At 43.1% G+C, this 12,052-nt stretch overlaps 1 protein-coding gene across 1 annotated transcript in view; it reads left to right on the forward strand.

Annotated features, from left to right (window-relative positions):
- The window catches only part of DNAH6 (dynein axonemal heavy chain 6), a 227,482-nt gene that overhangs the window by 106,898 nt on the left and 108,532 nt on the right, over positions 1-12,052 (forward strand). The window contains exons 38-44 of the mRNA XM_059188231.1: positions 1,658-1,879; positions 2,706-2,853; positions 4,738-4,895; positions 6,399-6,530; positions 8,487-8,658; positions 9,979-10,125; positions 10,697-10,770. Coding sequence (XP_059044214.1) covers positions 1,658-1,879; positions 2,706-2,853; positions 4,738-4,895; positions 6,399-6,530; positions 8,487-8,658; positions 9,979-10,125; positions 10,697-10,770 — 1,053 coding nt within the window. The remainder of the gene's footprint in view (positions 1-1,657; positions 1,880-2,705; positions 2,854-4,737; positions 4,896-6,398; positions 6,531-8,486; positions 8,659-9,978; positions 10,126-10,696; positions 10,771-12,052) is intronic.

Genomic DNA, 12,052 nt, shown 5'->3' on the forward strand with positions numbered 1-12,052 from the left:
ACATATCACCATTCAACTTTCTGATTTTGATTACTTTAATGTGACTATATAAGAAAATATCCTTGTTCCTTAGGAAATACACAGTTATTTAGAGTAAGGTGGAATAGTGTATACAATTAAGTCTGATAGAGTAGGAAGAGCAATAATAAAGCAAAGGGGGCAAAATGTGGACAATCAATCTAGGTAAAGAATATATGGAGTTCTTTGCACTGTTCTTTTAAGTTTTAAACTATATAAAAGTAAAAAGTTACCAAAAGAAGAAAAAAATTCCTTAAGAATCTGAGCTCTATGGATTAGGACCTTCTAGTAGATATGAAACTTTTCTGAATCCCCAAGATGATGGTATCATAATTGGACAAGTTGGGCTGTTTTAAGGACAGTTAGGAATTTGAGACAGACAGACCGACCCTCTGGGGGAGCCTGCTTTTCCCTTTCTCTCTGCCTGCCACCCCACCCCAACTTGTGGTTTCTCTCTCTTTCTCTGTCAAAAAAGTAAATAAAAATTTTAAGAAAAAAAAAATTTTAGGGGTGCCTGGGTGGCTCAGTGGGTTAAAAAGCCTCTGCCTTCAGCTCAGGTCATGATCCCAGATTCTTGGGATCAAGCCTCACATCGGGCTCTCTGCTCGATGAGAGATGCTTGCTTGTGAGCAAGCAGGGGACTTGCTTCCCTACCCCCTCTCTGCCTGCCTCTCTGCCTACTTATGATCTCTGTCTGTCAAATAAATAAATAAAATCTTTTTTAAAAATTTTTTTAAAAAGAAAGGAAAAAGTGAAGCTTTTTATAACCTGGCCCCCGTGCTCCCAGATTCATCTCTCACTGTACACACTGCTCCTGTATTTCCAGTATGCTTGGCACTTCCCAGGTCTTCAGCCCTCTTTTCACCCTCCTTCCCCATCCCATTTCTTCATTGCCCATAGCACTCCTGCTTGTCCTTTAAGTCTCAACTGTAGTGTTACCATCCTTTGGAAACTTTCCTGAATCTCCAGCCATCACCATAAAACTCTCTGGCAAGTAGAAAGGAGTCATCCTGCTTTTGTAAATGTACTAACTCCACTGGAATCTTAATTCTCTGTAATATTAACTGATATGCTTCTGTTCCCCCATGTGAATTTCAAGGTCACTGAAGGCAGAGACTGGGTCTCGAATTCAGCATTTGCCTCTACCACCAAGCCCAGTAGCTGGCAAGGAATAAGCCTCTGAATGTTGACTTGAATTGAAAATGCTTTACAATTCTAATCTAACGTGTCTTTTTTTTTTTTCAAATATTTTATTTATTTGAGAAACAGAGAGAGAGAGTAAAAGCTGGGGGCAAGGGGTGCAGAGGGACAGGTAGACTCCCTGCTGAGCGAGGAGCCCAATGCTGGGATCAGTCCCAGGATCCCGAGTTTAGGACATGAGCCAAAGTCAGACATTTAGCTGACTGAGTCAAACAGGTGCCTCCTAATATAAGGTTTTAAGATAATATATCAGGGGTTTTGTGCATTGTATTGCATGGTTATGTTTAAAGTATTAGACTCTGATACCTAAGAAAAAAAAGAAACAAAGAAAAAAGAAACCCAAATACATTCATATTCTACGACTGCCTTTGTTTATGTGTGAATTTCCCTATTGCTGCGTGGCAATCCAATGAAAGTGGTATTTGATTTTATACTTCAGCTTCCCAGTTCTGGTGATCTGTGGAGCATTCACTTGGACTTTGATACCAAACGGCTAGATCCCTGGGAACGAATCATACCCACCTTCAAGTACAGCCGAGATGTTCCTTTTTTTGAAATGCTCGTCCCCACAACTGACACAGTGCGCTTTGGGTATCTAATGGAAAAACTGCTGGCAGTCAGGCATTCAGTGCTGTTTACAGGAATAACTGGAGTTGGCAAGGTAGGAAACCTATCTGAAACAGGAAGGTCTGTCCCCAAATGAGGGCTTGGTGGACTTAGAGTTATAAGCCCCAGAAATAAAACATTATTTTTCAGACAAAATTCTTTTGAATTCTGATCATTTTCCAGGAAGAATGTAACTATGCTGAATCTGTATTTATCTTGGGGATTACTCCAAGTTTGCCAGTTTCTTAATAAATCCTTGGGGTCAATACCATATAAATTAGAGGACTTGTGGACTAGCACGTTTTAGGTTTGGGGGCTTTTATGTCATATCCCTGCGCCACCACACAGGATAGGGTGGGAATTGGTCAGAACAGTTTGTGTCCCCAGCAGACTGTTGATAAAGATCAGTCTGTCCCCTCCTGCCCATTCACTTCTACCCTACACAGCAGTGGTGTTCAGAAAAAGTAGAGTATAAGGGGAAATGTTGATTGTTTGTCTGCTTGGCTTGGGGACAGTCCGCATAAACAGAGATTTCACTACTGGTTCTCTATATTATTTCAGTTTTTTTCCTTCTCTTTTTTCCCCCTCCAAGTTATTTTTAAAAGAAGTTTGGGTTCTTCTAGGACTCATGCTATCAAATTGACTTGGATAGGAACAAAGCAAACTTAGCAAAATTTTTGCTAAGATATAGCTGGTTAGACTATCTCTTTGGCACTGATAAATCTAATTAAATGGAATCTCCAGGAAGAAGGTAGACATTTCAATCTAGCTTTAACCTATCTCCTTCATCCTGTCTCTTACTCTTTGTACTGGATTATTACTGATGTGGACAACTGAAAGATATACTGAATATATATATTAACATATTTTTTAATTTAAAGTCTGTCATTGCAAAAGGATTGTTGAATAGAATTCAGGAATCAGCTGGCTATGTTCCCGTTTATCTAAATTTTTCTGCTCAAACTTCATCTGCAAGAACACAAGAGATCATTGAGTCAAAACTGGAAAGGAAAAGAAAAAATATACTAGGTAAGACCGAACATTTTTATTTATCTCACCCAAATTCTTTATCAAACCAATAATCACAAAAATACTTCATGTAATAAAATTACAAATGGGTACTTTCTTTGCTTAATTTACTTGAAGGGGATTCTGTGAGTGGCATTCTTTCCTGTGCTGTACATCCAGATATCTTACCGGTAGCACACAGCAGTTCATTTGTCATCACCTTCAATGTAGAACATCTTCAGTCTCTGCCTCTCCGACGCTGCCCCTCTCCACACACGCTTTCAAGCCTGCATTGATTTCCCTTTATTTGAAACCAACCAACCAACAAACCACTTTGTATCTGGGGCACTGAGTAATCCCCGTTCTGCAAGGAATTGGCTTGAAACTGTCTAGGGTTTTTCTTCAGTCAGTGCTTTCAGCCAGGCTTGTGGGATCTCCCTCATTATCCCATATTAACTGCTTAGATAAATAGCTTAACTTTCTGGTCCTTTGCAGCTATTTTGAGTCAGGCCTAATGTAAAGTTTCAACCCTAAACCCAATGTAAAGCTCCTCCTCTCTTCTGTGGTGGACCTGGTTTGTGGGTCATGGCCCTGGAGGTGGACCGGGGCATGGGGTGCCCTTTGGCCCTTCCTGGCCCTCCTTGTAGGAGGCTCTGGTGTGTCAGAGGAGGGGAGGACAGGACAGTGTTCCCCCTAACTGGCATTATATGGGCTTCCGCATGGATTGTCCCTGCCTCTCTTGCTAGTGCTGAATGATGTCTGTGCTATCTATGTGGCAGGCTTCCAGGAGCAGCTCCCTGAGGGATTCCCCAAAAAGTTGTGCACAGGCCAGGCATTGACCTTCCCATTGGAAACTTCCATAATGTTGGGAATCAGAGTCCCAGCCCTCACTCAGGACCACCCTCAGCCGCTTTAGTGCCTCCTCTCTATTCCTTTTTCCCTACTCTGGTAGGCACGGGGCAGTGGATGCCTGTCTCTCTGGTGGGAGACCAATGTCTTTATGAATGATTCTCTTTGAGTCCCTCCCCACTCCTGTCCTGCTGCTTGGATTCTGGAAGATGGAGTGGGGCCCTGAGTTTGCCTTGGTTCCTTCATTGTTGGGAAGAGCTGGATGCCAGAGTGGGTGGGGTCACCTCTGCTTAGGCTGTTTTCTTTTCTCTCACACTATTCCTTTTTTTTTTTTTACTAGTGTGTATATTGATGTTCTCTACGTTAAATATGACATTGTAAAGTTCTGCCGTACTAGATTTCCCTTTGATGTGTTCAGGATGCTTTTCTTTGTTTGTTTGAATTTTTTTTTTAAGATTTTATTTATGTATTTGATGGACAGAGATCACAAGTCAGCAGAAAAGCAGGCAGAAGGAAGCAGACTCCCCACTGAGCAGAGAGCCCCATGCGGGGCTCAATCCCAAGACCCTGGGATCATGACCTGAGCTGAAGGCAGAGGCTTTAACCCACTGAGCCACCCAGGCGCCCCGTGTTCAGAATGCTTTTCAATATCCAGCCCTGTTTTCCTTGTGGCAAGTAGTGCAGTGGCATTTTTGTGAGGAAGCTTTTGGAGTACTTCCGTTTCCCTCTCTAAAAAGAAAATGACCTTCCTCACCCCATGCCAGGCCACACAGTTGGGGAGGACAGTGGCAGTGACTGGGATTAAGAAAGATCCAGACCTGACTAGAGAGCTGACATCATCCTTCCCCTCTGGGAGTGAGGTTGGGAGTGAGGTTGGGGGCCCACCTGACAGTTTGGGTGTCTCAGCCCCCTTCACCTCTCTCTGCTGGAGCCCTCCTCACTCGGAACTGAACGCATTTCAACCTACAGAGTGTTCAGAGTCCAAAGCCTTACCTGACCTTTGTCTTACATTTTCCAATGGCAAGTCTTAGTTCTTAAATTCATTTTATTCCCCAGGAGCTCCAGGAAATAAACGAGTTGTGATTTTTGTTGATGATTTAAACATGCCCAGACTGGATCGCTATGGCTCTCAGCCTCCAATTGAATTACTTCGGCAGTATCAAGATTTCGGTGGATTTTATGACAGAAACAAACTCTTTTGGAAAGACATACAGGTCACTTTAGGTTTTAAGTTATTTTGTGCATTTAAATGTAAACAGTAAGAAAAGATGGTGCATTTGTTTGCTAGGGCTGCCATACAAAATACCACAGACGGGGTGACTCCAACAACAGAGATTCATTGTCTCCCAGTTGTAGAGGCCGGAAGTCTGAGATCAAGAGGTCAGCAGGGTTGTTTTCCTCTGAGGCTTCTCCCCCTGGCTTGCAGATGGCTGTCTTCTCCCTGTGTCTTCTCATGACCTTCCCTCTGTATCTATCTGTATCCAAATATCCTTTTCTTATAAAGACACCAGTCATACTGGACTAGAGCCCACCCTAATAGCCTCATTTTCACTTAATTACCTTTTAAAGACCCCATCTCCAAATATGGTCTCATTCTGAGATGCCGGGGCTTGGGCTTTCAGCATACAATTGGGCATGGGTAGAGGAGGACACAATTCAGCCTCTAACCTATAGCCTTGGTGTTTTTTAATAGGTGAGTTGATTTATTTAATTGGTATCAAATTCTTGCCCTGCTTTATTTGGGAGATTCAGGAACAAGTAAGATAGGCGTATCTCCCCAAGGGGTGAGCTTCAGGGGTAGATGGACACAGGCATTTATAATGCAGGGTGATGAGGGGGAGAAACTGGAGGGAGGCAGGGTGGACACTTCTTGAAGCTGAGAGAAGCCTTCCCAGAGGATGATGCTGGAGGAGGATTTTGCAGTCAGAGCATGGCAGAACAAGGGAAAAGAGCATTTTGTATCTCGAGGCAGGGAGTGTGGAACACCGCGGTGCTGTGGAATGCCACCAAAGTGGCAAGAGAGAGGTCAGCCCAGGGGGCCATGGTGCCATGACAAGGAATGTGGATTCATAGATGTACAGCCTCTGGAAGAACTGTCATGGGAAGTTTCCCTTGGCCATGGGGAGGGGTGGTCTAAGAGGAGGCAAGACCAGAGGCAGTTACAATATCATGTATGGGCAGTTGAAAATGTTATGACCAGAGGCTTATAGGAACCGAACTCTATATTTCCCCCAGGAGCTGTGGTTCAGTGTGTGTTAATTCAGTGTTCCAGTGATTTTTATAGAAACATAACTACCACAAATAGCAAGAATTGACTATACTTAATATTTGTTGAACAAATATCTTCTAACCTCACAAATTCTTAACTGTTTTTGAAGATTACATTCTTACATAGGTGTGTTTCTACAGATAGATATTAGCTAAGTGACCTCAAGCAACTTAGCCTCCCCAGGTCTTGATTTTTTTTCATCTAAAGAATGAGGGTAAGGGTAGTGATCTCCTGGGTGGCTGTGAGGATTAAGTCAGATATTGTGTAGTCTGTATGTATGGTACATATATATCTGACATAAGTCAGATATGTATGTACCATTACATAGGTAATGCTATCACGTGGTAGGTCTTTGGAAAAGGGTTGGTTCGAGTCCCGCCACCGGTATGGGCAGCTGTCATTTCCTGCTTGGCTGGGTGACTCGGGTGGGTTTCTTCTTCCCGCCCAGGATGTCACGATTGTATCAGCATGTGCACCCCCAGGCGGGGGCCGCAACCCCGTGACTCCCCGCTTCATCCGCCACTTCAGCATGCTGTGCCTTCCCATGCCTTCAGAGCACAGCCTGAAGCAGATTTTCCAGGTGAGTGTGAATTTAAACCTCGGCAAGGGGCCAAAAGAAAATACGTCTGTTCCCGAATTCCCACAGTGAGAATAGGCTGTGGTGTTTCTGAAGAGCCCACCTGTCCCTTTTCTGAGCAGAAAGCAGGTAAACACAGGGGCATCTGCGCAGTAGCTGACTGGCGGCCGCATCACTGCTTCTGTGTTTGTGGTCCCAGAACTAGTTTCCAGAATGCAGAAAGACTGCCAAAGCCTTTAAAGAAGGCTGTATCATGGGCCACTGCCACTTAGCACTCAGCAGACCCCACCCTGCACCTCCCCCCCTCCTCTGTGCTCCTCTCACACTTGACCAGCTCCCCATAGGCGGGCAAGCTCAAGTGCAATGCACCTGACTTAGACTTCATCGCCTCCCTGCCCCCACCACCTCTGACAAAAACAACCACCCGTACTTCTTGCACCCCTACAAACTTCCCTAAGGGGCCATTTCCTCTGCCTTTAAGTGGGAAAAATAACCATACCTCCCCACAAGTGCTTAGCAGAAATGTTCAGTAAAAGGTGCAACGTTATTCTGAGTAGGATGTTGACAGAACATGAAGCAGCACGACTAGAGTGAGCGCGCCATAACCAAGCACAAAAGGCGATGGTGAAGATAGCGGGCTGAGCCTTGGGGGACAAGAACGGACAAATATGGGCCATTTGGAGAATGGGAAGCTCATGTTGGGGGCCCAGGAAGGGGCAGCTTGAAAGATACTCCTTGTAAGCTGCTGAAACTAATGTTCAATGAGGAAGCTCACTGAAACAAATACTTGAGTTTATTTTAAAATCCTGTATGAGAGCCCAAAATCTAAAGTCACAAGGACTGGCTTACAAGCATTGATGTGCATTCTGGTGCCTTCCCATCACCATTATGAAAGAAATTTACCTATTTAAAAATCTATAATAATTGTCCCAAGCATCTGGGGGCAGCAAGCTAGCTAATAAATATGTACTTAAGAATGGTGGCAAGTTATATATGAGAAGATGAGAGAGCCATAAGAGACACTGACAGAAGGAGTCAGGGAAGGCCTCTCTAAGGAGATGACAGGTGATCTAAAACACAGGAGTGAAAAAGTGCCTGCCACCAGAGAGCCCTGAGGAAGAGGGTGGGGGGGATAGAGCTGTGCAAAGGCCCTCAGGAGAGCAGAGAGCCTACGTGGTTAGGCCTGTGCGGCTGGGTCACAGTGCAGTGGGGAAGAGAGCAAAGTGAGGGGGTGGCTGAGTGAGTCTGGACTGACAGGAGAGGGCAGTGCCTGATCTTTCTGACTTAAGGCAACTCAAGGGAGACAGGAGTGGAAATGGAGAGGCCAATAGAAGGAAGGTCTGAAGAAGCCAAGATGAACAAATCAAGACTGGAATGGGTGATGTCCGGAAACCAGAGAGATTCAAGACTGCATTCAAGCTTGACTGTGGGGACAGAGAATGGAAGGTGTCAAAGGAGACTTGCAAGTTCCTGATCTGATCATGGGGCAAGGCCCTATGCTGAGACTGGGAAACTGAAGGGGGCAGATTGTAGTTACAAGTAAGTTGCACTTTAAACAGACGTGAGGTTGAAGTCTATGGACCAGTTGGTCATGGGCCCATAAATATCAGAGAGAGGCCCTTGGCTCACTTCCAGATAAGTTTGGGTACCCCACAATGACCTCTGGACCTACGGGAAGCAGAAGTCTAAATTATATGGAGAGTAAGTGTGGTCAGTTCAATGGTCAGATACACATGCTTCTCAGGCATCACCAGACTATCTCAGAAGACAGGAGTAGCCCATCCTCGGGGAAATATTCTGAAGTGAATGGCAGAGTTTTATTACCCATACATCCTTGCATTGACATTTGGCTTTCTAATTATTATTAGAAAAAGCATCATCAGATCTGGAGTATTTGAAAGATGATAAATTTTTGGTGTTAAGAACAATCTAACTCTTTCACATTATGTCTTGTTCTAGGCCATCTTAAATGGCTTCCTCAGTGACTTTCCACCAGCTGTAAAGCAAACTGCATCAAACATTGTGGAAGCCGCAGTTGAGATTTATAACAGAATGAGTGTTGATCTTCTGCCAACACCGGCCAAGTCCCATTATGTCTTTAACTTGAGGGATTTATCCAAATGTGTACAAGGTAATGTATGGAACCCTCATTCTCTGACCTGCACCCTCCCTTGATTTCCATTCACCCCAATCTCTCAGGAGAATTATATGTATGTCTGTGCCCCACCTAGAAATCCCAGTACTTGTTCCCTGTTCAAGCTACCCTCTACTCCCACCCTGGCCTTGACAACGTCACAGCTGCCCTCAGACCATCAGCATCCCCTTCCATTTCTTGCTCCCAACTGATGACCTATCTTTTTATTTCACAAAAAAAAAAAAAAAAAAAAGAGGAGAAATTGACCCAGAACTACCTCATCTTCCAATTATCCCAGACCACCCGCATCTGCCTCCCTCCTACTGCAGTGGCTAAGTTGTCCCTGCTCCGGTCACATGCCAGTAACCCCTCTGACACATTCAGTGTCCCCCTCCTCTTCAGCCTACTCAAGGATTTTACTCTCATGTTGTAGAGTTCATCCTGTCTGCCATGCATATGTATGCGCAGAGTAAGTATTCTCCCTGTCCGCCTCTGCACTGTGTGGTGAGAAGCGAAGGGTCCCCAGAGAGAATGAACACTTCAAGGACTGCTTTACATCACTGTTTTTGTTGTAACTTGATATTATTTGAACTGTGTTTATAATTATAATTTATATTAATACGAAGAGTAATCAGAGTAATTTGGAATAGAAGCCAGAAGGACCAAGGGCATTTGGTGAGGACCGAACGTTGGGAAAGAATGAAAGAGGGAATTGGTGTATTGAAAATAGTGTAAAGGTCAGGGGTGGGGTGGGGCAGGGCTGGGGGACTTACTGGATGAATATATATGAATATTAAAGAGACCCAACACTCCTCACTTAACATGTTACAAGCCAGTGTAATAATGAGATGAACATAGCTTGTACTGTGAAGTCTGATCACTTCACGTGTTCAGTGAAAAAAACATCACAAAACAAGGAAAAGGGTTTTGTCAGATAATGTGTCCAGTTTTGCCTTCAGAAAGTGAGATCAGGGGCACCTGGGTGGCTCAGTGGGTTAAAGCCTCTGCCTTCAGCTCAAGTCATGATCCCAGTGTCCTGGGATCAAGCCCCGCATTGGGCTCTCTGCTCAGCAGGGAGCCTGCTTCCTCCTCTCTCTCTGCCTACCTGTGATCTCTGTCAAAGAAATAAATAAAATCTTAAAAAAAAAAAAAAAAAAGAAAAGTGAGATCACCATTATTGTATGTGTATACACCCACTAGGGAAGCACCCACTTCTGGTAGTGTGGGCATAAGGCTGGACTTCAGGATTTTCCAGTTAATTAAACTGTAACTAGGTATTTCACAAAAGTTTCCTTTTTCCTCTTTCTTGAAAAACAGGTATCCTCCAATGTGATCCAGGAACAATAAGAGAAGAAATACAGATATTTAGACTCTTTTGCCATGAATGCCAAAGAGTTTTCCATGACCGTTTGATTAATAATGAAGATAAACACTATTTCCATACTATTTTGACAGAAATGGCCAGTAAATATCAATCATTATTTACTTTTTCTTTTTATTTCTTTGGTGGGGGGGCCTAGAAAAGCAATTTGATTTCTATAAGGAAAAATTAAAATGAACTTAGATAAGATAAAGCAAAATGAATTTTAGTGTTCATGGGTAAAAGTTTTTCTCTCCAACAATTCAAATATGTAGAAATATATTAAATATTAGGAAAATCATTTTATTAAAATTCAGGAAGAGTTAATATCTTAAATGCAGTATGGAATTTTAAGTAGAAATGGGAAAGTAGGAGAACCAGGATTTTGTCTGGTAAGAAGCCAGGGTATCTCTAAAGTACCTCTGATTTATTAAATGTCTATTCAATATTTATTACTTAATAAAATGTTTATTAACATTAAACATTCTTTATCTTCAATCAAGGAGATTATCAACCAAACTAAAATGGTGTGGTATCAACATGGCTTTCTCTCAACTTTCATTTACTAGTTAAGCCTTCTAAGTAAAGTAACAGCTGATACTATTCTGTATATCTTATTATAACACAGCATTCAAGCTTATCATATATGACAAATTGGTTTTGTTTTTTGAATAGACAAACATTTTGGAATTGCAATTGGCCTGGAATATTTTTTGACTAAACCCATCATCTTTGGAGACTTTATTAAGGCAAGTATAGACTGTTGAATTGACCTGGCAACATTTGAAGCTAAATAAAGCACTTACTATTTTACAGTTCAATTTCATATTCAACAAGAATTTTGTATCTGTGAAGATTAGAGACCTAGACAGGAGTCAGCAAACTCTGGCCCAGAGGCCAACTATCCTGTTTTTGTAGATAAAATTCTGTGAGAACACAGTCACTCTCATTGCACTGTGTGCCCTTCTTTCCTGCGGTTGCTTCTGCATGACAAGACAGAGTGGAGTAGTAGCGACAAAGACCATCTGACCTGCAAAGCCTCAAGTTCTTATTATCTGGCCCGTCAGAGAAACAGATTGCTGACTCCTGCTCTAGTCACATTCATTTTGGTAATAGTTTGAATCAGAGACCCACCAGGTTTTTTATTTGAAAGGAAGCACAGAGGGTTAGTTTCTTAATGCAGGGCTGCCAGTCCCTTTACAGTATTCCGTGCGCTCTACAGCCTGTGCTCACATGCTTTCAGCAGCTCAGTAGGTAGCCGTGCTACCCTCCTTATTTCAGGGTAGCTCTCATCAGTAGCAAAATTTTTCTTACGCTATGCTCCTCAATTTGCACCCCCAATAATGTGTACCCAGCAGCCCTAATTTTACATTCTAGAAGCGCCTTGAATAAGTCTTCCATCTAATCAGCTTACCTATGTTGAGAGGTAACCATCTCGTTTTACCAAGTTGGCTCTTGTTTGGGTACAACATTCCTGGTGTCTCCAAGGAGGCAGGGACTACGTCTGTTCTGTTCACCCTAAATCCCCAGCTTCCTGCACGGAGCTAGGGTAGCTTTCAGTCAGAGCTGGTTAAAAGGACAGACTTGTCTTTATATTGTGTGTATATAATTGCAGTCACCCTGGTAATCCCTGACAAATAAAAAAGATAAATAATTTATGCAGTGTATCTATTTAAATGTGTTATTAAAAACAAAGTGCAAAGTTTGTTTCCAGGTGGTGATTATATTTCCCGTGTGTTTTGATATGATAATCAAATGGGGGAATAAAGCAAAGGGAAAGAACAGTTGGATCCTTCTTTTTTTTTTTTTTTTTAAGATTTTATTTATTTATTTGACAGAGAGATCACAAGCAGGCAGAGAGGCAGGCAGAGAGAAAGGAGGAAGCAGGCTCCCCGCTGAGCAGAGAGCCCGATGCAGGGCTCAATCCCAGGACTCTGAGATCATGACCCGAGCCGAAGGCAGCGGCTTAACCCACTGAGCCACCCAGGTGCCCCCAGTTGGATCCTTCTTGCCTTATTTTGGTCAGTGGCT

Source organism: Mustela lutreola, chromosome 9, assembly GCF_030435805.1.
Source record: "Mustela lutreola isolate mMusLut2 chromosome 9, mMusLut2.pri, whole genome shotgun sequence".
In the NCBI taxonomy this organism is placed as follows: domain Eukaryota; kingdom Metazoa; phylum Chordata; class Mammalia; order Carnivora; family Mustelidae; genus Mustela; species Mustela lutreola.